Source organism: Homalodisca vitripennis, unplaced genomic scaffold, assembly GCF_021130785.1.
Source record: "Homalodisca vitripennis isolate AUS2020 unplaced genomic scaffold, UT_GWSS_2.1 ScUCBcl_244;HRSCAF=1751, whole genome shotgun sequence".
Taxonomy (NCBI): Eukaryota; Metazoa; Arthropoda; class Insecta; order Hemiptera; family Cicadellidae; genus Homalodisca; species Homalodisca vitripennis.
The window spans coordinates 1-27,367 of NW_025776365.1; the positions used below are offsets into that span (position 1 = coordinate 1).

General features: G+C 32.0%; 1 protein-coding gene across 1 annotated transcript; it reads left to right on the top strand.

Moving 5' to 3' along the window:
* The first annotated feature begins 14,533 nt into the window (after window positions 1–14,533).
* Window positions 14,534–26,068, top strand: LOC124370500. The gene is made up of 4 exons (XM_046828796.1): window positions 14,534–15,395; window positions 15,443–15,637; window positions 19,336–19,383; window positions 26,016–26,068. The coding sequence occupies exons 1-4, from the start codon at window positions 14,534–14,536 to the stop codon at window positions 26,066–26,068; spliced, it is 1,158 nt and encodes a 385-aa protein (XP_046684752.1).
* The last annotated feature ends 1,299 nt before the right edge of the window (window positions 26,069–27,367 follow it).

Genomic DNA, 27,367 nt, shown 5'->3' on the forward strand with positions numbered 1-27,367 from the left:
GTAATTTTTCAACATAATTAATTTATTTCTAGATCTGGAAGACTATTTTAATATAACATACAATACATTTGGTGCCTACCTCAAAATCCCTCAATATGCATTAATTTTTTCACAATATAAAGCAAATTATTTCCAAAACTTGGAAAAATTGTTTTAGTATCAGGGATTTGTACAAATTAACCCATCATTGAAAATAATTGGCACTTATATTATTGCATTTGAAAGATTTATGTCACCTTTGTTATTAATTTACTGCTTTCTATAAATTGATTATATTTATATTCTTGAAAGAACATAGTAAGTATGCTAGGTCTTTTTTCAATAACTGCAACTTGCCAGTTATTTGAAGATAAAACAGGCCGGTTGGCACATCCTTAATCCTGGAGAAGGTCGTGAACAAAACCGGAAACCTCGTAAACTTGAATGTAAGATGGCTTAATCATTAAAATTTTGTTATTAACATTCTAGGAGAAGAGTTCATCAGTCAAGCTGAGAAGTTCCTCCATGAACTTGTTCAGCCTCAGGTAGCCCCTTGATGTCATCTTTGAAAGTAGTTATAATGCCGAGAAGAACAAGAAGCAAAGCATGAACCCAATCGGTCTCAGAGTGGACAATATCTGCAGCGTTATTCGGTGATGTAAATAGTCAATCAAACCATTATAAACAGGATGCCAAGATGTAGTAAAGTTGTCTAAAAATCTAAAGTTCTTCTTAATATTATAAAAACATTGAGAGGTTAGTTGAACTTCTCGATTAGATAGGAAGGCCGAAACGAGAAATCCAACAATCAAAAAGTTCCTAAATGACAGATTCCGCAGTGATGAATTATATTGCATAACCTTCGGACCACCATGTGAAGTGGTCTGTGACAGTTAATCTATGCAGAAATGGAAGGACAGGTGGAAGATCAAATCAATATGAAGAATGTAAGAAAACTTCTGATTCGGAATTTTTGACAAACCCAAAGGAGAGTGGGTGCTACGCGAGTTTTTAAATCTTTGCCATTCGTTACAAATACGAGACCAATTTCAACAATTCTTCTAAAAAAAAGCTAACTAAAACGGTCGCTGACTAGCTTAAGAGGAGTATTAGCACGTGGATATTTAAATTATGAAGACTTTCAAAATCAGAACAAAGAAATTAATTTGTGATGAATGGTCGAGATCACCCATTGATGTATCACAAAGCTTAGAAAAAGGAAGTACGTGGAACCGAAACTAGATCAATTTTGACCAAAGTACCATCTTGACTGATTATCTTGAGTTCGTCGTCTTTTCCTTAATATCCAACGAGCTAAGTGTAATGAAAAGGCGTAAAAATAACTTATTTTCGAGAAAGAGTAACAACTACCACATTATCAACAACTTTTACATGTCGAATATCTATAGAATATTCAAAGATGACAGAGAATTATTTTATATGAATTGGTGGAAATGTTTCTCGGTTCTGTTTAAAAGCATAGTCTAAAAGTTTAAAGTCAGTGGAATTCGCGAAGGGATATCCTTATATGAAATGACGTAAGGGTTGAATGGCTGTGTTGATAGCCAGAAGTTCCCGACAATAAGCAGACCACCAGCTTTCTTTCCAAGTTTTATTTTTGAATTAGAAAGCAAGAGTTTTCCAGACGCAATTAACAAGCTGTTGTATAACATGCTCCAACAGAGTGATTTGAATCATCTGTGAATAACCGCAGATTTGCGTTTTCATGAGGGTGTATTATTAAAAGTGAAGTAGACGAAATGAAGTGTTTGCGTGCTTAAAAAGCTTCTCTTAATTCAGGTGTCCATGTGATCGGCTGTGACTCTTTGAGCATAGGCTTAATAATAGCATCACGCTATTGGGATTCAAATTTGGAGGCACGAGGGGTGAATTTGCGATAAAATTTGAACATTCCAAGAAAACAGCGAATTTCATTGCTGCTGAAAGTTTGTAACTAAAAAAGTAACCTCTGATACGTGCAATTTGATGCACGTTGATGATCATTCTGTTCTTTGAAAGACGTTTGTAAAACGATTCTGAGAATATTCTTATGCTCTTTTTAGGATTCTATGAAACGAGAATGTTTTCCACGTAAAAAAAAAACAAAATCGAACCCATGTTGAAATGTTTTTATATATCTTTGAAAAAGTTTGATTTGGATTTCAAATACCGAACGTCATGGTCGGCAATGCGTAAAGGCCGACGTGTTTAACTATAGCAGTTTTATAAATATCTTCATTGGCAACAGGAATTTATTAAGAGGCTTCCACTAAATAGATTTCGGGAAATATTTTACAGCCATAAATAACATAAAAAACAACTTGAAAATGTCAAACTGGATAGCAATCCTGAATACTTCGTTCAAAATCGGAGGCTTGGGGGATGAATTAGTGATGAAAAATTAACATTCCAATAAAATGGCAAACTTTTTGAGCTGTTTTTGGTCATGTAAATCTTTAATTACCCTGACACGTCCAACTGGGGATTGTATACATTCAGCAGAAACTGTGTAACCGAAATAGGTAGACTCTGGTACTCTAAAGGCTCATTTTTTCACGTTGAATACCATCCCGTACTTTGAGAAATGTTAAAAAGTTATCCTAATATAACTATAACCTATGTAGAACTTCATCAATAATTTTTTTTTTATTACCGGCATTTTGAAGATCGATCGTCAGCAACTGGAATTATAAAGGCTAAATTTAAATATAGCACTGTTGCAAAGATCTTCATCAGCAACAGGTATTTTATAAACTTTCACAAAATTGATTTTGAAAAATATTTTACAATCATCAATAAAATAAATATAACTGTGAATATGGTGAACTGGATAGTAACTGGACACCAGCTTGAATCACTTTTCAGTGAAAAAGAAGACTTCAATTCACTTATGAAGGTATGCGTTGTTCCAGCTCGCAACATATCATCGAATTATTTTCTATAAACTTTGCACTTTTCAGGATTCATGATTCGTTTAATTGTTACCGGTTGTTCAGGAGTCGTACACGTGTGATTAATAGTTCTTTGATTGATTTTTCGTAGTAAATCAGATGGTCGTGTAATATAAGAAAAATAATAGTAGACCAATATTAACAGAGTTATACAAAATTTAGGAATGGATTTTGTAGGAAAATCGGGTAAAAGATGATAATGAGCAAGAAAATCGGAACATATTATTGGCACATCAACATCAGCTATAATAAATCACATCAGAAGTTATGTCTTAGTCCCAAGTTAATATTTAAGGTTATCTTGATTATCCTTGCATTTGCGGCACTCAGATAATTTAGTTCACAGGAACATTCACGAAGACAAAATTATGAACGAAAACCACAAACAGAAAATAGTCGTTTGATGCTTTATAATCTACAATGAGACGGCTTTTAGATTAGAAACAGCCAGATGCCTTGCGGATATTTGAACTTTTCTCCAAATATGAAAGTTGAAACACACTTTTTTCGTTATGTCGAATTTTGATACCAGTAAACCCAATCCAACACGATTCAGCTCTTCGTGTAGGAACTGGACTCTCTTGGCTGTAATTACACTCCGAGTTACGAGATCGAAAACGAAGGCGAGAGCGAGAAGTTGAGCTTATTAGTTGGATTTTCAAAATTAGCAGTTTCGTCCATCATAATGTTTTCGTTAAATTTATCACATTGCATGGCATTTACAGAGGACGATTCTGTGTTTGGAGCGACTTCTAAGATCAGCTAGTTTCGCGTTTCCATTTTCAATTGTCAATTCCAACTGTGTTGTGAAGATCGCGCTAACGTTGGACCAGAGCCGGATCTTCCGTAGGAGGTTATCCAGCATGACGATCGCTCCAACAGGAGAATAGAGATGACGAAGAAATTGCGACGGTTTGCGGTCTCCGATCTCTTCACTGATTAATTGGTTCACACATTGTTCTTCAGACGAAGTTAACCGTTCTTGACTTCGTAAATTATGGACAGTAGGTCTGGGCAAACCACAGGCTCGGTTTGTCTGACCAAAGAGGCGGAAGTTTAACATCAACACGATGTAGTACAGGCCGATGATCACTAGCGTTGACAACGTGAACCTGCAACGGCTGCTGCTGCTTTCTATTCGTACCTCGATTCTACTAGTTCAATCTGCCGTCGGAGTTGTTCATTCTCTTTGCGAAGGACGCTGATCTGCTCACCCTTACTCAGCATATTGGTCAGAGGTTAATATTGGTCATCGTAGGTTGAAATACACTTCTCCGGTACGCAAATAATCTTCAGGTGCGTTTATAAATCTTCAAATGCGTAATACAATAAAAAAATGCTTTGCACATCACTTGGGATACTTCGTTCTCACCAATATTGGAAAAGGTAGTTTTCATTTCTAGTAAAATAAATCAAACTTGCATACACAGGTTATTAAAACGTGTGTTTATATTGAATACAATAATCCAGTCTTCCAAAATATTACCAATGTAAACAAACAGCTGTCTTAATAATAATTATCGATAACATATGGTTATTGCAAGGCATCTAACCATGTAGCAGTATTACCAAAACTTCTTATTTGAAACTTTTCTGCATCCGCTATTACCAAGAACATATCCAGATAAGAAAATCTAAAATCGTAAAATTATATTTGTAGCTGTAAATATTTGAAAAAGTTAAGTACTCAGACAGTACTGCAGTAATACGTCAAATTATATTCTAATATTTACTATGAACTTAAAGACTGTTATTTCATTTATATTTGTTGTCTTTTGATTGAAGTAGGCGTACTTTGTCTGTACATAATTATTTTTAATTAAATATAGCATAAGCATAATCCAACTTCTTTACGTTCAATTTAAATACACACTTTTAAGTATTTTGGAACTAAAAGCGCAAAAAAGGAGCAGGTTTTTGTGTTTTGTTTACAGACTAACTAATCACAACTGATTATTGATCTTTCTTTACGTGTGGAGATAATACGCATTTTATGTTTAGGTCGTGCCTAAGTAAATCAAGAGGATCTAACGCAATATTTTTTGAATGAGGTTGCTATCAACGTAAGAACAATAATATTTTTAGTAGCATCGGTGATATCAACAAATGAGTAAGTAACCATTCTCAGCGTTGTTATGTCAAATTCTCACAGTATATTGCCAATTTTTGTAATAGATGTTTTCTCAAAAGCAAAGACATCCAGATTGTATATTGAGGTTTAAAAGATTATTAAAATGTTATGCTTCCCAATGTAAATGAAAAAGCGCTTTAACCCTTCGCGCGCTGTTGACAAATATAACCGCCAATATTTACTTTGCTCAAAACGCTGTTGACAAATATATTCGCTTTTAAACATTGAGGTTATTATTGGGAGTAAGTAGTTCCCAGTTTTGCAGGTGGAGTGCAGCAACTGCTGGAGCATATATCCCTCAATAGAAAAGCACAGTTATAGTTGTCCCCGCCTCCCGGTTTTTCTCCAAGCTGCAAAATGGCGGCGCACTACCCATGCCACTGCCTGTTTTGCCAGACATAAGCGCTACTGACGAACTAACTCGCCGGTTTAGTTCGTTCGCGGACTGCGAGTGGAACTGTTGTGTTTACGTTGTCAAATTGGTTTTTGACATATTGGGAAGAAGTGTTGTGTGTACACGCAACAGTTTACGCAAGGAGACCATTTACGTGTGCGAGACATGAACCGCCCGGCCGAACCTGCACCCGGATACGTGTTTCAAGACGTACCACACGTTGACGTTATCTTGAACACCGTGATGGCTAATTTTAGATCTTTTTATACCCATTAATGTTTTATTTTAATTGTATAATATACATACTATACATATAATATATACTATAATATAATATTATACACGATAGTAAAATTTCGTTCAACATTTCGTTAAATTTGGTGTATTTATATTGTTTTATAATTTAAATAAACATATTAAAAAAAAAACAGTAGCAGTCGTGGGACTGCCGATAGAAGTGAAAACGGAACTATTAAGTTGAGAGTAATTAACAATACGTTATAGTAGCAGTACATCTGTAATAGTAAATGTGACGCGTTTTTAATTTTCCAATTTTAAAATCCACGAAAAAATATTATCAAATAACTAGAAATCTATTTTACCACGCTAATAAGATAAATCTTCTACCGTAATAATACTCATTTCATGATGAAGAGGTTAAATATTAAAAACATAATTAAAATGAATAATGCTAAATTTTAAATACAAATATTCGTACAAATATTAAAAATGTTTAAATATATATTAGTTGTTTTCATTATTCATTTATCTGTATAAAAATATGTTGTAATTGCTCAATATTAATAGTTAGTTAAACATAGAATACAAGTGAGTAAACACCGAGTGAACAACAGTGAGTTGAACACCGTTGTAAATAATACAGTTATTGCTACGGATAAAGTATATAATTGCAATATCAATTAAACCCACAATATTTTTAAAACTAATAAATTAGTTAAATTAACTTGGTTCTTTCGTAAAGGTATTTTTATTGCACAATAAACTAATTTATTGAGTTAATACGGTATCAGTGGGCCAATGCGCCAACTACAGTTCCGGCAGAAACGTTCACTCATCACTTCATACGCTACTACAGGCTAAACTAAACTTCTAATAAAAAAATGATAAATTACAAAAAAAATATTCATCTATTTTCACACAACTTTCTCGCTGACAAATTTTGTCTGACCAAAAAGTAAAAAAAATCCTCGCTTACTACTTTTTTCTTGTCATTGTAAACGCTATGTAAAATGTAAACAATAATCAAAATTATTTCGAAATTTTTTTAATATTTAAAAATGTAACCAATAGATTGCCAATATTAAGAGCTTTAATTTGACGCATCTTACAGAATTGTACGACATTGGCTTCACTTTTAAATCGCGAGAGGAAGCCGTAAAGGTCACTGATTTTCGCAGTCTGTTTTCATACTCCGCCGGGACAGTTTTAACACAGCGAGACTGACTTTTTCATGCAGGTTAGTAGTCCGCAGCCAAGTCTACGGTTAAAAAACACAGCGAGACTGACTTTTTCATGCAGGTTAGTATCATTAGCATGTCGGTGACGCGAAACCAAGGATTTTACCCTCTACCAAAACGCTCAACGCGCCTAAAGAAGTTTTCACTTCAAAAATTATACTTTTTTTCGTTCTCAAAAGTCTTAGTTTTATATGGTAACAATCTCAAATACAACATTAGCGTTGACTTTATGGAAAAATTTTTTTTGAGGTATATGTAGCGTTTAGGCATGGTGCGTCCCCAAATTGCCGTAGCGCGGGAAGGGTTTAATACTAGTATAAAATTAAGATTGCACCGAATTTACAAACAATTTTCTTATAATCTTTACTTACATCACTATGGAAAGTAGTTTTTATCATTAAAAGTCTATGTTAAAATAAAAATTTCCTGTTAAAACATTGGTTCGTTAGAAGGTATACCCTTGATGAAGTATATATGATGTGTAGACTAATTACATTAAATCTTTAAACATTGATTACAGGAATAAGTATATTTAATATTTACGGCCTTTTCCACAACAACATTTGCTTATTAGTAATCTGGAAATCTGCACTTAAATCACGTTTATGTTTATGTCAGCGTTTCAAACCTAGAATACTTTAGCTGATAATTCAGTTTAATGTACACTCAATTGAATTGCAATGCACTCCGTTAGTTTTAACAGTTAATATTGATTCCTTTGCATTTATCATGTATGTTTAGCATTAGGCTTTATAGATAGTTATACCTAAAGAAGAGTATGGATTCCAACGTTTAAACGAAGTAATGTAAGTGTTATCTGTCCACATCTCGCACTGTTACTGGACAGGCCAGCAACTCATTCCGTGGTGAAATTGAAAAAATACTATTTAATTCTAAATTCATAAGGTTATAAGTAATGTTCTATTAAGGCTGTCCAGTATTATAGAATTGAAATATACTTATGTAACATTGTTTAAACAAGGTAATCATGCGTCACTCCAAGCGTTACGCATATGCTTTAATGATATTGCATAAAAACCTTTTAATACTTCTGTTCCTTTCTTTCTTGAGATGTACATAAAGACAGATACCAGAAAAATGTATGAGACAAACCTTATTTTAAATATCTTGTTGTGTTTGGCTAGATGTTTTACTTTATCACATTATGATGTCAATTGATAGCATAAGCTTGTTTATTGTGTTGTTTGTTTTTGGTTTTCTCGTTAAAAACTTAGTTATCCTTTAAAACCTTGTAACTTATATGTAAAACACCCTATTATCAAATGCTAGGCGACACAGCTATGAAGCGTGATGCCAAACTTCTACTCTATTTGTCATTGTATTCTTGGGACATCGCATGAAGTGAGGGAGTCTAACAGACAAACAGAATTAAAATTTTAGCCATCCATGACAGTGTTTTCATTAACCCTCAGCCATCAAAACTAAAGAAAGTATCTACATTCATCCATCAGATTCTTACAGTATGATACAAGAAAGCTTCTAAAGGAAGAAATGTTAGCAACCTAATTATATCTTGTCTCTTTATAGCCCACCTTAAAATATACTAAGTATTGAGTCCAACATATGCCAAAATGTCAGTTTTACTGGTCGGTATGCTAGGTTACCTCACATAAATACATTATTTAGTTAAAATGGCTTTATTTAAAGCATCGCTAATTTACTCTGTTTATTTTAAGGACAACTCTTATCTTGTTGAATAACTTACGGATGTAAAATAAACAAGCTTTTTTATCTGTTGTTAAAATAATTGTTTACATGACTGGCAATACGAACTAGCTAGAGCAACCACAGAAAACTGTAACCTGTAATTCACGATATTTATGGTTGCACTATGATTCTAGATTATGGGATTCTAAACAACTTTCATGTGATGATGATTATAGGATTCTAAAGATCTTTCATGCGCTGCTTGCCAGTTTTACACCGGTATGATCAGTACAGAAATTGATGTGTCGACAGTAATTAACCTGTTGCTACACAACAAACGTGCGATGAAGTCGCGAAGTTGATTACGCTCATGTACCAGGGCACTGTTGTGGCGTACGTTGTTGGTCTGCGTTAATGTCACCGAATGTTTTAGAAAATAATAGGGGAAAAATCACATAGTATAGTATGAAGAATTATTTGAATTCAAATTCTTTAGTTAATATTTTAACATCAACTGATGCATTTAATTAAATTATATAAAAAATAGTTATAAAATTTTTATTATTTCCAAGGAATGATTCCAAAGAAACCCAAACACCTAGCATATATAATAACCGAAAATTACAACCTATTGACTACTTTTGTCTAAAATGAATCTTATAATATGATTGATTTTATCCTTTTATAAGCAACAGGAAATGTAAAGGTACTCAAACGCTGAGATCTGTTTTATTAACAAGGGTACTTTCGAAATAAACATCATCAATTCGAAACCTAAATAACTTTTATGAGGAATAAAATCTTTTACAGCGAATTAAATCGGGAGAAAATCCAAATGTCATTATCATAAAAAAAAAAAAAAAAAAAAAAAAAAAACAGGTAATAATTGTTGTACTTAGTTAAATGGCTACACATTAGTAACCATTTTGCACTAACGTGACCCTATATATTAACAGTAGTTGAATCTCTGCTATAAACGAAACGTATGTGTCCCTTAAAAGTAGTGGAGTGATAAGATTTCAAACTGTCTTCCAAGGTAAATTATATCTTTCCCTTAGAGACATAAATCAGAAATTTGACTAAAATTGTACATTTGTGAATAAAATTTGTTTTAAGATACTTAAAAAAACTGTGTAGTAGATGTTCATAGTCGAGTAACAGAAAAGATATTTTTATAAATCAATGAAAAAAAATTAAACTTTAGGTTTAAAATATCCCTTACGGTAATATTTTAACTGCCCTACTTGTGCATAGAATACTAAAATTAGTTTATAAAATCATTATTTCTTAGCTTTCGGTGCCTTTTCACAGAAATTACTTTATTCATTTATACAATGCTATTTTACATGGACTCTAACAATAAATGGATGTCATTTATTATAAATAATATTATTATTATGCCTCGCAAGCAAGGAACACCGGTTGATGCTTATTCCAGATTAGACAAATAAAACTCCTAGGTAAAATAATTTATTTACAGTTAATCCACGGGAGTCGGAGTACTTTTTATTTTTGACTGTTGTTAGTTAGTGTCACCGTCCTATTGACATTTCAAGATATGCTTAAAGTGAATGGACCACTGTATCCAAGGTAAAAAGTTGCATACCTTGCACTCGGCTTGCTGGAAGACGACAACCAGTGGAAGTTTATGCTTGCTGAAGCAGCATTCAAAACAAATTCGTCTACTATTTGTTATAGTGTTCACAACATGTTTCAAGGCTCGACCAGAGATATTGTGGGTTAATCAAAAAGATTCAATGAGTGAATCTTTGCATCAAATTCAGCGTCGCTATGTTCAGTGAAGCATTTATTGCTAACGAGGATCATAGCATTATTATGGGCAACTTATCATTCTGTCATTTAGGTTTGCCTTTGTCAAATTGAAATATATGATTTACTAAACACTGATATGAATCGTGAATTCCAAATCAAAACTGTAGTAGTAGCAGCGATTGTTAGTCGCAAAAATAACCATTTACGACCACATTATGCACGCACTTTCGACAGAAAAAAGTGGATTCTTTATTTTGAACGGACCAGATGGAATTGGCCAAACATTCCTTATTTAGCTAATTTTACTGAAATACGGTAGTGCAGTGTGCAACATATGAAAACATTCGTCCATGACCACAGTGTGGAAACAATGTAAAATTATAGTCTGTGAAGAATCCATAATGGCACACAAGCACGCACTTGAGACGTTGGTCGGGACATTCAAAATAAAAAAAATGATTTAGCGGTACTCTTTTACCTTTTCAGGTGATTTTAGACATAACACTTCCTGTCACTTCACGTTCAACGTATGCTAATGAAATCCAAGCCTGCTTGAAATTATGGCCACTGTCACGTAATGTTAAAAAAATTTAAAATAGCGTTAGAATTCTTAGAGATCCATCTGTTGAAATAATCTCAAACAAATATTAACCATGGGCGATGGAAATTTTCCTGTAGATGCAACAATATGCATCAAATTACTGAGCAATTTCTGCATGATCTTTAATTTGCAAAATTCACACATTGGCCCGAAAATTTCCCGATGTACACACGATGCATTAATCATGAGTGGCTGTAAAAAAATTTATCAGAAAAAAAAACTTAGCGTCAACGAATTGAATATCAACATACAAAATATGTTGCCTGGGGACTTCGATCTATACAGTTTGCGATGACATTGAATCGTGTAATTATCCAGCAGAGTTTTAAAACTTATTATATTTATCAGGCATGCTATTAAATAATTTACAGTTAAAGGGTGGAACTCCGGCTATTTTGCTTCGTAATTTGAACCCACTACGGTTGTGCAACTGCATGCGATTATTTATTAATGAAAAACACTATCGAACCTGTTATTTTAAATGGCACATTCAAAGATATATATTTTTTATATACCTATTTCTATCACAGACCTCTCTAATAATCACAGATGTGTCAATTCACTTTAAAAGTTTTCAGTTTAGAATTAGATGGGCATTTGCAATGGGCAATGAACAAACCTCAATGTTAAAAGTTATCTGTTTTTGGTTTAGATATGAGCTTACCATACTTTCCATACGGTGAACTCTACGTGGCATGCTCTAGAACGGGCAAACAATAAAGCTTGTTTGTGTTAGCTAAAATTTGGTTAACAAAAAATATATTATACACTTATTAGATTATACCGAAGTGGCAATTTAACTCTCCCAGATCTGCAATGTACTAAGATAGACTTTAGTAAAACCTAAAAAATACTGAAAAATTAAATTAAAAAACAAAAGCTAAAACTAAAGTGCACTATATTTTGTAAATACATATGAAGGTGTAACAATCAGTAAATTTCTATAGGAACAAATAAATTTCATGCACTATATCTGGCAGAAAAATATTTTTTTTATGTTCCCATGGAGATATTCTATTACTTTGAGTTATTCTTTCACATTAGAAAGACGTCTCTAACTTGGTCTGCGCAGGACTGCATTTGTCATAAAATAATACCTGAAAACACCCGCACCCGCCAATATGATCGTATTCCTGTTAGGGCTTACATCTTTTATCATCCGCGAACACAGACGGAGCAGACGGCGCAGCGTAGAAATACACACGCAACTCGGCCCGGGCCTGACGAGCGTGGTAGACCACCAGACTCAGGTCGACGCAGCGACCATCAGATCGGAACTTGAACTTGAGGAAATAACTACAACCGACAAAGAGACACAAACATATGGAGTCTGGTGGGCCCCAGTACTTGAAAGAATCTACCCGCTCGTTGGCGGAAGAGTGCTAAGCGCTAGGGACGCCACCCCTAAATTCCAGTACGCAGGGCGAGATTCGGAAACAGAGGTTCGGCTCCGGCCTATTGATTTGGAAGGTCAAATTTCTGTCGAAATTGTGAGCCGCGGTGTCGGGACTCATCGTTGTCGCCGAACACAGTACCGGGCTTCCGATATTGATATGAGCGTAATTCGCGATGAAATTCGTAGGGGTGGCATTGAGTATGACGCCTTCATGACTCCGGATGGGTGGATCCAGGGTTACCGCTGGTTATCTCATTCGGAACATGATGGCGAGGACGATACTGACTGAAATTGAGCCGGTATCGTCACTACATACAGACGTACATAACGTAACATGCGGCTAGACACACACAAACACTCACTATACTTACTAGTAATACACCGGCCTACAGAAAATATACATATTCTACATCTAGGTACATACATTAGTTCCCCCCCCTTCCCAGTACGATCACGAAAAACGACAAACATCAAAAAATGCCTCACCAGGTAAGACGTATTTTATACTACCTTAAACATTTCAAGTGTAAAAAGTTAATCATACAGAATACTCATGTTTGTAAAGTATAAATTTAACTGCAGTTTGTGAATGTCTAATTTCTATTTGAGTAAAACATGAATAATCAACTAATAACTAAGTAAATACCTTATTACCACTTTAATTTAGAGACGTGTTTAGAAACTAAGCCGTCTTTAGTGCGCATTTTAATAACCTTTTAAACTATTAAATAAACAAATAAGTAAATACACACATGTGGAACATTTTTAACAGATGTTAAATTATAGTAATACAGTCTGTAACTTCACATCTGTTTAAATTGTATATTTTTATATTTAATTATTTATTTAAGAGGTTATTCAAACGTGCATTGAATGCCAAAACACGAGACTGTAGTATACAATATTTTCGAAAGTATTTTAGTTTCCTATTATTCAAATTAATTTTAAAGATAACGCTATATTTTGGAGTTATTATAATATTAAATAATTGGGTTAACAATATGTTTCTTTGATAATGAATAACAGAACGTTTTATTTCATAAAGGTTAAAATAATAATACAAGTGCATTTCCTCTATAGAATCAAGTAAGCATTTGGAGGCCTTGACTGAGTCAAGATTGTTTGAAGAAAGATATTTGGTGAGTAACATACACGTTCTTTACTTTCTCGCAACAGTAAACCGTTTTTATATTAGATTTTATTTACCGGAACTTTAACGTATCATTTAGCAGGTAGATAAAACATATATTTTATTAGGAGTTGGTAATATTTAACTCGAGCCCAACAATGCTAATTTTTGTATAACTGTACTTGAAAGTTGAAGTATATTATAGTCAGTGTTTTAATAATTTTTATAAAGTAGTTGTTTTATTGCTTTTCCAATCTATACACTTTTGTATATAATTACCTCGTAATTAGGGTAATTTCTATGTCTCATTTTTTTTTATATCTTAATATTGTAATATGTAAATTTTATAACTTCGGAACTAAATTTGGAATGGTAACCTCCATATTGTCTTCTGAAAATATCAAAACGTTTAATTTTTTGTTTACATAAAAATAAAAAGATATACATTTTTTCTGATTTCTGTACGCCACGAAATATCCTTGGATATTTAAAACACCGGCTTCCAATCCTGATATGATTTAATAAAATTAAAACACCAACCTTTCTGTTCTGTAGTGTATTTGCAATGTATTATTAAATAGATAGAACCTTACAGCTAACTTTTAACATTAATTTAAAATTAAACTTTAGTTCTTAGCGATAAAGTTATATTTAAGCCTCGTAAATTGTAAATTTAATCTTCGTTACTGGCACTAAAAGTTATTTTTAATCATCTTTATGTAAACCTCATCTTAATACTCGTTTTTATTTTATGCTAACCCCACATAGTAATGTTCTAAAGGTTTATCAATCTTAACTCTCAAAATGATGCTTGTATTATACACCTTGAAGCCTATGCCAGTTCAAGCCTACTTCTGTGTTATAAAAAATTTAAGTTTATTGTTTACGACATCGGTTTTATCCCATTCCTAATAAGATATGCGAAAAATCCTAAACTAGGAAAAACTAAAATATATACTAGAAAAAATATGAATCCTGGAAATTATCAACACTACCAACGCCTTTCAGTGCGTTCGGCTCCTACACGTGTGACATGCTTGAAGTTAGCTCCTACACGTGTGACATGCTTGAAGTTAGCTCCTACACGTGTGACATGCTTGAAGTTAGCTCCTACACGTGTGACATGCTTGAAGTTAGCTCCTATACGTGTGCCATGCTTGAAGTTAGCTTCTACACGTGTGACATGCTTGAAGTTAGCTCCTATACGTGTGCCATGCTTGAAGTTAGCTTCTACACGTGTGACATGCTTGAAGTTAGCTCCTATACGTGTGCCATGCTTGAAGTTAGCTTCTACACGTGTGACATGCTTGAAGTTAGCTCCTATACGTGTGCCATGCTTGAAGTTAGCTTCTACACGTGTGACATGCTTGAAGTTAGCTCCTATACGTGTGCCATGCTTGAAGTTAGCTCCTACACGTGTGACATGCTTGAAGTTAGCTCCTATACGTGTGCCATGCTTGAAGTTAGCTTCTACACGTGTGACATGCTTGGAGTTAGCTCCTACACGTGTGACATGCTTGAAGTTAGCTCCTACACGTGTGCCATGCTTGAAGTTAGCTTCTACACGTGTGACATGCTTGAAGTTAGCTCCTACACGTGTGACATGCTTGAAGTTAGCTCCTACACGTGTGCCATGCTTGAAGTTAGCTTCTACACGTGTGATATGCTTGAAGTTAGCTCCTACACGTGTGACATGCTTGAAGTTAGCTCCTATACGTGTGCCATGCTTGAAGTTAGCTTCTACACGTGTGACATGCTTGAAGTTAGCTCCTATACGTGTGCCATGCTTGAAGTTAGCTTCTACACGTGTGACATGCTTGAAGTTAGCTCCTATACGTGTGCCATGCTTGAAGTTAGCTTCTACACGTGTGACATGTTGAAGTTAGCTCCTATACGTGTGCCATGCTTGAAGTTAGCTCCTACACGTGTGAAATGCTTGAAGTTAGCTTCTACGCGTGTGACGTGCTTGGAGTTAGCTCCTACACGTGTGACATGCTTGAAGTTAGCTCCTACACGTGTGACATGCTTGAAGTTAGCTCCTACACGTGTGCCATGCTTGAAGTTAGCTTCTACACGTGTGACATGCTTGGAGTTAGCTCCTACACGTGTGACAAGCTTGGTGTAAGCCCCTACGTGTGTGAGATGGTTGCAATTTGTGTTATTTCATTACGCGCCTCTTTACGTCATTCTTATTGTGATGTCTTTTAGAAGGGTGTTCATATGGGTCATATGATTACCTCTGAGATGTGTATTACTACACGGTTTGAAGTCATAACTTATCATGAACTACGCTTTGTGACGTATAAAATCTCCTTAAAATAATCATAAACAACATCAAGTTTAAACACAAAAACCATTCACAAACAGGCTTTCAGAAGAACGAATCGCGCACTATGTATAGAGTATATACGGTTACCTTCGACATTTTAGCAAAATTCTAGTGGCATAATATTATTTATTTATTTAAAAAAATGATATTATATTATAATTATTTGTCGATAACTTTGTGCGCTTTCTTCTGTTAGCATACATTAAGAATAAAGCTGCATATATGAAGAGACTAATACCTAACAAGAAGTGACTCTATATAGTACTTATGTTATTTTGTAAAACAAAATGTTGACAATTTGGCAAAGGATCTTGAACTTTTTTTTAATTCCGTACACTGGACTGTACTGATATTTTATGTTATGTTAGAGTCTCCGTACTGATGTTTCAAGTTATATCTGTTATCTCTGTGGGATCAGCACTTTCAACTCTGAAAAAGTAAAATTTCTCATACCATGTCATAGAAGCAATGGCTGCAATTCTATATTGTTTGTCTGGTCCATGAAATATATTCAACATGCACTCTTCATGCAAAATTGTTAAGGAACACATATTCTTACCTCGTATTACTTAATTAAACTGTAGTTTATGAAATTAAATGCATAATCAGGTTACTAATTTGTTTATGTTTGAGATAATAGCCTCATAAAATGATGCAATTTTCTAGATGAATAATGTTGAAACATCAAGAAACAACAATAGAGTCTCCGTACTGATGTTTCAAGTTATATCTGTTATCTCTGTGGGATCAGCACTTTCAACTCTGAAAAAGTAAAATTTCTCATACCATGTCATAGAAGCAATGGCTGCAATTCTATATTGTTTGTCTGGTCCATGAAATATATTCAACATGCACTCTTCATGCAAAATTGTTAAGGAACACATATTCTTACCTCGTATTACATAATTAAACTGTAGTTTATGAAATTCAGATTGAATTGATTGCATAATCAGGTTACTAATTTGTTTATGTTTGAGATAATAGCCTCATAAAATGATGCAATTTTCTAGATGAATAATGTTGAAACATCAAAAAACAACAATAAATACTGCAAATTTTGATGTAATAGATTGTTATATTCTTTATTATTTCCCGTTGCTTTAGACTGGACCCTAATGTGGCTCAAGTCACACAATTCAATACGTAAACGGACAACCCTAAACCTCACCAAGTAAAATATTTCTTGGCATCCCTTTGGTAAAAAATGGTAATATATAGAAAAACACATATCGGCAACATATTCCATCTCAAAGCTTCTTGCCATGTCTCTAAGACCTCACAGAAGAATCTTGATAGAATAATAAGCTTTTCCCAATGCGAGTCGGTGGAGTAAACTATGTTCAGTTAAAAGTCGTTTTTATTCTCTTTCCTATCTTAATACTCCAGAATAAATTTCATTAGTATTAACAATGTTACGTTTTCTGACGTCTAAGAATTCAGGCCATTGAAAAAATATATCAGCAGGCTTTTCATATAGCTCTATGTCATGTTTTAAATAAATCCCAAGAGAAGCGTCATTTGGATTCTGACATCACCTAGCAAACCACCCTGAACAACTCCGAGGTAAATAGTGGTGATTTAAAAAATTCCATTATCGACACTCTGTTATGTCTCATTGTTCCAATAGAAATATTAATCCCATCAAAGAAATTACTCGTATTTGAATCTTTAATATAAATAAAAAAAATATTCCCTTGTATTATTGAAGTAAGCTATTGTGATTGGAAGAAAATTACGTCTCCTATATACTACTATATTGGTAACGTACATATAACCATCATAATAAAACATTGATATCACGCAGCGTAAAATCCTGTTTACTATAGTAAATATATAAATATAAATGATACTTGCTGCTGCGTGCTTGAACCTACCTGGAAAAATTTAATATTCTGTTAGACACAATTCCTTTAAAGTAGAATCAGGGGACTTTTCAATTGATATATGTTATGGAAGTTAGCGTTTGTTGGTTTGAATCATATTTTAACTACCTCAAATTTTATATAAAATTATAAATATCTCTTAATTATTAAAAATTCCTGAAGATTTTCCTAAATTTTAACTTATATCAGCTGTTAATATTCTTTAATTCAAATTTTAGATCAAGAGAGTGAGATTAATATTTCATTATACATCAGTATGCCATTTTAGATTATCATACATTCGAATACGTTCATTTATGTCCAGTGAACTATTATTCTCAATAATAATATTGAGAATGTTAAATTCTTATTATAATTAGATGATTAATAAAAATATTTTTAACTACTACGATAATTTTATATAGTGTTAATTGTATACACGTTCTTTTTCTTTTTAGAAACGTAGGGTAACAAGCTAATGAATCATTCGTTTTACCCGAAAACCTAGTAAGTGCTGAAATATTCACTGATAGTGTAAATTATTTTGTGTGTCAAATCAGTTCTCCATAATTCATTTATTTTTGTTGAGTAATTTATTGAAAGAAACAAATATTCCAATCCACTATGTTGTTTTTTAGAATCAAAATAACGTTTTCAAACTGATCAGGCAGCTACAAATGTTTTATAAGCTATAAATACTTATGCGTATCAGATAGACACATTTAATAGATATAATAAGCCAAAAAAATAGTAGAACTGAGTCACTATGTGCATCTTAATAAGCAGTCCTTGTCTTCTTAACTGATTTTATGGTAACTCTAATTTACGCGTCTAACGGTCAGTTTCAAGACCGTGATAGATGAAATTAAGTCATTAAACGGATTTTGAAGTTTTATGTACTATACTCTTTTATATCCCATCCTCCCTAGTCACATATAAACTATAATAGCTCACTATCAATTACTCTATTAGCAGAAATTGTTATTTCTACTTTAAGAATAGACTAGAAGGAGGTATTCATAGGCCAATGATAAGATTCATGTAACCGTTATGAAAAAATTTATATAAAGCACCAGAAATTATTGATTAATTATGATAAATATAAAAGTTTAATTGGTAGTTGGTACTCCACATGGACCTACGTGAAAAAACAAATATTCTGGCAGACACTAGTACTTTAAAGTACGATCAATGGACTTTAGATTATACGGATGTTATTAGACTGAATTAGTGTTAGTTGGTTGGAATAAAATCACAAATACTTTCAACTACCTGATGTTTTGGATCAAATTATAAAATTATGATTATTTAAAACAATTTCTGAAGTTTGTTTTATTTTAATTTTATATTTGGTTAGTTAATAACATTCGCTAATATAGTTACACAATTTGTTTAACTAATCTCACTACGCTCCTAATAATCACCGTTAGTTAAAATTAATACGGGAATAAAATTGATATTCAAATTCCATTATTATGACATTTATGAGTAACATATATTTGAAATCGTCCATTCATGTTCAGTAATCCATCAATCTAAATTGACCTCAATGTATTGAAATTATGCTATCAATAAAAATATTTTAAAATTATAGGTTTTTTTTGTATTGTGTTTATTATGTACATCATTTTTCCATTTTTATAGATGCAGTGAACAAGAAAATGAAGGCAGCAAAACCTGCCCGAAAACCTGGTAAGTTTTGAAACATTCAATGTAACTGTAATAGTTTAGTGCCAAATTATGTTGTATATTAAATAAGTTTTTCATATTTTGTTTATTTAGGTTTTGAAATTAATTGAAAGAAAATATATCATCATCCACACTTTTTTGTCTTTCGAGATCAAAATAAATGTTTAAAAGTTTGAGATAGTCACAAATGTTTCATAATATACAAATACTTATACGTATCATTTAGAAACATTTAATATATAGAGTCAACTAAAATATAACGGAACCGAGTCAAAAATTGCGTCTAAATAAAGAGTTCTCGAATATATTCCATACATTCATAAGTGATGACTTCAACGAAATTATCACTAAAATATATTAAACTAGTACGTTTGTTTTCTATTGTGTTATTAATGCACATACTTTTTCATTCTCACAGAAGGAGGGCAACAAGAGAAAAAAGAAATCCATGTGCATGAAAATCTGGTAAGTTCTGAAACATTCAATTTGATAACAAGGCGTCAAATAATTTTTTATACCAAATCAGCTTTATAATATTTTTTTTTATGTTGAGTGATTGCCTGAAAGAAAGAAAATCATCACCACCCACTATAATGTTGGTTTCCGTTGAGATCAAAAATAAGGTTTCAAAAGGTTTTGATACAAATGTTTAATACTTATATGTATCAGTTAGATAGATTAGTCAAGTAACAAAATAAAGGAACTGATTGCATCTAAATGAAGAGTTGGTAATCTCGTTGTCCAACTCTATTGTACATGTAATATACGCGTCTTAAGGTCAGTTTCAAGTAAATTATAGATAAGTACATGTGTATCAGCCGAGGTATAATCGGAGATTTCAGTTTCGAGCCCAAGCCGTACGTGTATTACAGGCTTAGTTAAACGAAATAAGACAGGCTGCATGGAACTGGGTTAACTACGGTATACCCGTTCTCAGCGTCTTGGTCTGGACTTTTATATTACCTGCTGGTACGATACACATTGATGTGGGCAATCAATCCAACTCCTTTCCAGAGAAATAGAGTAGTAATAAGAAATTCATCTACTAAATTAGAAAATAATAGTTCCCATTCTTCTAGATGAGAATATGATGAAAATACGAACAAACTTATGAAATTAAACGGAATGCAAATGATGACATACCAATTCCCCCTTTACTTTTATTCAAACACAAGGACGAAGAAAAACCCTGGAACATTTGAGCCCTTTCCTTGTCAATAAGGCCCTTGTTACCGCAGGCCACCCACCAAAATCAGGCACGAAACACATCACTTCAATGGATCTATCCTGCTTAAGGCGACAAACGCGCTAAAGGGTCAAATACTCATGAGAGTGTAGTCGATCCACTTGACAATGCCGACCCTTTTTTGTAGTACCACGAGACATTAAATTTTAGGCAAAATATAATGATGTAGCTAGGTACTACATTACATCTATATAAAATAAATATTCAAATTGTTTATTTAGCTTTAAACACTTATATGTATTATTTAGGCACATTTCATATTTGGACTCAAAAAAACGGGATAATACAACTGAGTCAACATTTCCATTGAAATAAACAGTCGTTTTCTCATTAACAGACTTAATGGCAACAAATTTTAAAATTTAGATTTTTCACACTTATTGATATTCTAAAATCTCTACCCTCATAAAATGTATAACAGCTCACGGATTGGTTATTAACACAGGACAGTTCAAATATTTCTTATGCATTCTCTGGTTAAAATTATATCGCAGCTGGTGCCCTCTGAGACCATATAAAATTCTCTAGAAGACACGACGTTCCACTAGAGCGGGAAAATTCTCATGGTAAGGCATAACGAATGTATAGGATTCGGTACAATAATGCAAGCTCACTTTCTATCACTTTTAATCTGCAATTTTCATCCTTTCTAACTTTAGTTAGCCTAGTTAAACAAAAAATTATCCGTATTTAAAAAATAAAAGGTTTAACGATATTTTTTATGTTGACATTGTGTTAAAACGTTATATTTATCAAAGGGCATCAGTCACATATCTTTATTAACACCACTAGAGTATATTGATGCAGAACGTTTTCATTTTGTGTGTGTTATATATATAAAATCATAATTTTATCATCATCATCAATCATTATTTTATAAATCTCTCAAAAATTACATTTTCAGTGCGGGTTTCCACAATACCATCACAAAGTACCACACAAATGATTGGCAGATGAGACAAAAAATAAAAATAGTCGACGTAAGCTGTATTGGAATTATGTGTTAACCTATTTTGGGTATAAAGTAGATTTGTGTTTTGTAACTTTGAACATATAAGTTCAGTATTTAGTCCTAGAAGGTAAAGTTAAGATATGACGCATATTTTAAATTCTAAACCGAATTGGTACTTCACCATATCTTTTCTTATATCTTTAACAGCTCACGGATCGCTTTCTCTTTTAGGGAAAATTATTAAATCTATTTCACAAATATACTATTTGGTGGATAATACTGGCCAGCGGTAAAATACTCATTACCATTAGGGCCAAATATTTACAGTATATCAAGCAGCTGATAATCCTGATTACTTTGAATAGTATATGATAGTAATTTTCTATGTTCTTCCTGTCTAACTTCAGTTAGCCTATGTTGTTAGAAGCAAAATGTTTTGTATTTAAAACATAAAATTATTACTTTTGTTTTATCTTCTTCATATTTTAATAAAACTGCCCCATGAATATATTTATGCTGAACGTGTTAATTCATTTTTCGTTTTACATGTAACTTATATTCATCATAACTAGTGATAATTTATTTATCTTTGCATGACACTTCAAAAAAAAGGTGCTCAGATTTTAATACTTTTTAGTGCGGGTTGTCACCATGACAACAGGCAATGTGTCAAACTAACGGCAAAGTCAAAGTAAGTTTTATTCCATTAACGTGTAAAAATTATTTTCGATATAAAGTAGTTTGTATTTAATACATTTTAAAATATGTGGACTCATATAAACAAAGGAACCATAAATTTCATTTGTGGTAACCAAATCAATTTCATTATATTACATTTGCCAATATAGTTTATATTTACGTATACAGATTTTGTCAAGGACATGCACTTTTCCATCACCAATATTTTGTTTAAATACGGTTTTGTTAGATTCATGAGTTCAATCACTACCTCTAAAGCTAAAGGTTGCAGATCAAATAGAGATGATTATTTCTCGAATACACCGTTTAGTGGTATATACTGGCTGGTAACAGCTGGTAACAGTGGTAACATACATAAAACCGCTATGACAAAAATATTAATATCAAGCACCAGAAAATCGTGATTGCTAAGGTAATACAACAAAACGAATGATTCTCATCTCCTATATTTATTCTTTCTCACTTTAGTTAACCTAGCTTTTTAGGAACGAAATTATTTCGTATTAAAAAAATAAAAGTTGTAGCTATATTTTTTTTCCTGACATTGTAACACAACTCTACTATAATAAATCGACGCTGAAAGTTTTATTTAATTTTGTTTCTTTATACCACTTATTATGAATTAGGTTTATGCACAATCTCGTTCTTTTTTAACTTATTAAACAAATTTTTCAGACGTGCATAATTCTTTCAGTGCGGATGCCACCATGACATCAGAAAATGTGTCAAACTAATGGATGGCAGAGCAGACCAAGAAAATGAAACAAAGTCAAAGTGAGTCGTATTATATTTATGTTAGTTTTATGTTCTAGGAGGTGAAATTTAAATTATGCATCATATTTTAAATGTGAAACCTAATTTGTTCTTTACCTTCTCTTCCAAAATTTCTTTAACAGGTCAAGGATCGAATTCGGTCCTTGGTAAAATTGCTATTTCTGTTTTACGAATACACTGGTTGGTGGTATATATACTGGCCAATGGTAACATACATTAAACCGTTACGACATAACATTGATATCAAGCATCTTACAATATTTTGCTATGACAGCAATATTTGTCTTCCTTAACTTGTAATACAATAATACGATAATCAATCGTTGCTAAAATGTTTACATTGTTTTATGCTTAAATATAACTTATAATGAATTATGTTTATGCATAGTCTCGTTTTTATTTCATGATATTAGATAATGTCTCAAACTAATGGATGGCAGGGCAGACAAAGAAAATGAACAAATGAAATGTGAATTTTATTGGATTTATGCTAGTTTTAAGTTCTAGGAGGTGAAATTAAATTATTCATCATATTTTAAATTTGAAACCTAATTGGTACTCTCCCATTTCTTCCCGTATTTCTTTAACGGCTCACGGATCGAATTCTCTCCTTGGAAAAATTTTAATTACTATTTCACGAATACACTGGGTGGTGAGACAGAGTGAGTTTTATGTCCTGGCACACCTGGATATAATTTAAACGGCCCGAGATATCTATGTGAAACCTTGACCCTACCTATTATAACATATTTTTTAAATTTTTAAGTTGTTGAAAATTTTGGAAAATAATAAAATTAGTAACTGTCTTGTCCTGTTTATCGTTACATGAGTCAACACTAATGCAAATTTTAAAAACAGTTACCTGTTTTAATGTATCAGGTGTTCTAACTGTTCACCTTCGGCTTTTAGATGTGAATAAATGTTTCAGTGCGGATGTCACCATGACATCAGACAATGTGTCAAACTAATGTATGGCAGAGCATACCAAGAAAATGAAACAAATTCAAAGTAAGGTTTATTATATTTATGTAAGTTTTAAGTTCTAGCAGGTGAAATTAAATTATGCATCTCATTTTAAATTTGAAACGTAATTGGTTCTTTACCAACTTTTCCCAAATTTATTTAACATGTTACGGATAGAATTCCGTCCTGGGTAAAATTGTTATTTATATTTCACGAATACACTGGATGGTGGTATATACTGGCCAATGATAACATACATTAAACCGATACGACAAAACACCTTACGATATCAAGCACCTTACAATCTTTTTGCTTTGAAAAATATAACAAATTGAATTATAGTCATTTCTTATATTCATTCTTTCTAACTTCAGTTAACCTAACTTTTTCGAGACGACATTGTTTCGCATTAAAAAAAAATAAAAGTTCAACTATATTTTTTTCCTTACATTGTAATTTAATACTACTATAATAAATCAATGTTAAAAGTTTTACTTTATTTTTTGTTTAAATATAACTTATAAAGATTAATGTTTATGCATAGTCTCGTTTTTATTTAACTCTTTACAAAACAAAGTTTTTAAGATGTGAATAATTTTTCAGTGCGGATGCCACCATGACATCAGACAATGTGTCAAACTAACGGATTGCAGAGCAGACCAAGAAAATGAGCATAGTCAAAGTGAGTTTATTGGATTTATGTGTTGAAATCATTGTAGATAAAAAAAAAAATATTTTTCATTTATTTCAAAAATAAAATTGTAATTTATATTTTATGTATAAAAAACCAACTCTATTATATTTATATTTGTCCATACAGTTTATCTTAAAGTATAAAGATTTGGATAAGAACATTCAGTTTTCCATCACCATTAATTTGTTTAAATATATGGTTGATTTAATCATGAGTTAAATATCATTCCTCCAAAGCTAAAGGTTGCAGATTAAAAACGTGAAAGTTTATAATTCCTGCAAACTGCAAAACAGTGTTACATACATTTACTTTATCATCACTAAGACTCTAGTATTGATTATTGATACAGCTTAAAATTAAGTCAGCATTGTAGAATTTCAACCATTTCCAACGTAAAAAGGATTTGATAAATTCATTTGTTTAATAGGATTCAAACACTTGTATTAGTTATACACATTTAATAAATAATGGAATCAACCAATATGGTTCGTTGATTTATAAAACTTTATATTTCCCAATTCCGGACATTTTATGTTTATTTGAATTGAATATATTCTTACTGACTATAATATTTAAAAATATATATATATATATATATATATATATATATATAAAATACAATATATACAATATTATTTTATTAAAACTTAGTATACTATTATAACTCTTAATACTAAACACTTTGTGTCAACTTATTAAACCCAGAAAAACGTTTAATTCGATTTAAATACTATTAGTAAAACGCTTTATAAATATTAGACAATAGGTATAATATTAGATCTAGATGTTGCACGAAAAAATTTAAATTAATACATTTTTCAACTCAAACGTAAATTAAATATAAAAAGATACGAAACTAAACAACAAATTTAATTGATTTTATAAATACATAAAAAATATAAAAAATTTAAAATTTTTTAGCTTTAACTAAACTAATATACACGGAAATAACTCGAGTAAAAAGACCATACGACTTTATGACACAAATAATTTAGATTGAAAAAGTTTAGCTAAATTGGAGACATGTAAAAACAAGTTAGAAATTTTAGAACTAACCTAAATGAAATTAACATTTTCTCTGTAACAAAAAATGATAACATGAACCAATTATTTATTATATTATAACAAAGTTCTACAATCTGAGTGATAAGAAACAGGAATTGAAGTGGGTTCAAAAAACCAAATTGTACCTCTAAATTTAGTGACATCATAAGTGTAATTGAAATTTACTCTCGAGGATTAAGTGGATTTCTCTTAATTTTAAAGATTTACACAAATAGAATCATAAAATTGATTGTTTGTTAAAGAGTGGATCATTCCGGTTGACCAAGTGCCAGGGGAGAACTTCCACAATGAATGAAGTAAAACTCATCCAATAGCTGCCTTCCAGAGCAATCAAAGCTTCTGAGTACTTCCTCGAGTCCACGAGGGGTTGCAGCTGGATTAGAGACTTCAAAAATCTAAATAAAAGTTTGAAAACATTAATTTAATTTCCATTTAAATTGGCTATTAGTTTCATTGTTTCCATACAAATCTATGTATTTTATAAAATAGGGTGAGAAGAGAATACACTACGATATCAGGTAGCTTTAGAACATCGTGTCGGCCACTAGTAAAAGTTCCTATTATTACGAGTACAATGTGGCTTCAGTTACAAGTGCCTTTCATTGCCCAAAGCGCCTACCTTCTAAAACGATGATTGTTCGTACTAATTGACTTCGTACAAAAAACATGTTATTATAAATATCAATTATTGTTAAAGAAACAAACACATGACGATTCTAACAGACGAAGGATACCACTTTGTCTATTACAAGGAGAGACAAATTGCAGAAATTATAACAAAGACAATGATGACGGCCATACCAGCAATAGACACGGTTAAGCGCGATTTGATTATTTTGCGCTGATTCAGGGCGACAGGTCGTAGTTAACTTAGTGTAACGTATATTATTTATTATTTGGTATTATGGTATTATAAATCTGTCTCTGTGTTGTTATTACGTGATATAACACCACCATGTTTGTCATAACACCACCAATACACACTGTTAATAACAAATATAGTCCCATGAAATAATACCAAAGGAAAAATTGTTTATGAATAACTAAATATAATCAAGTACCTATTTATTTATTAATAAAAAAATTTGTGATAAGTACTAGATTTTTTATATTCTTAGTTTTTATTCTCAATATTGTTTTGATACAGCTCTCTATGCTTCTTGTACTCATGCACCACATCCTTACATACTTACGAAATGTATTCATTTCTTTCTTCTTAAATAAAAAAAAGAATCTTTATAACAAAACAATCTTTTTCGGTCAGCTAATTTATATATATATATATATATATATATATATGTAATATATATATAACATATATATATATATATATATATATATATATATATCGCTAAAGAATTTCATAAAATTTTGCGATATATATATATATACCTATATTTTAACATCGATTACCTATTTTAGTAGCATAACAGTTAGTTAACGAGTCATAACAACATGTTTAGCTTTCCTGCAACAGTATTTTAAAATAACTGGTACCGATAATATGACAAAAATTTTACATTAGGTTAAATGAGACGACATTCTTCCTAAACAAACTTAATTTCAACTTGGTGAAATAACTACAACCGACAAA

Bases quoted from the DNA above. Each gene is read 5' to 3' on its own strand.
- LOC124370500 (XM_046828796.1), top strand. From the start codon at position 14,534: ATGCTTGAAGTTAGCTCCTACACGTGTGACATGCTTGAAGTTAGCTCC. The intron at 15,396-15,442 runs GTGTGCCATGCT...AAATGCTTGAAG, and splicing joins GTTGAAGTTAGCTCCTATAC to TTAGCTTCTACGCGTGTGAC. The intron at 15,638-19,335 runs GTGAGATGGTTG...CCATTTTTATAG, and splicing joins TGGTGTAAGCCCCTACGTGT to ATGCAGTGAACAAGAAAATG.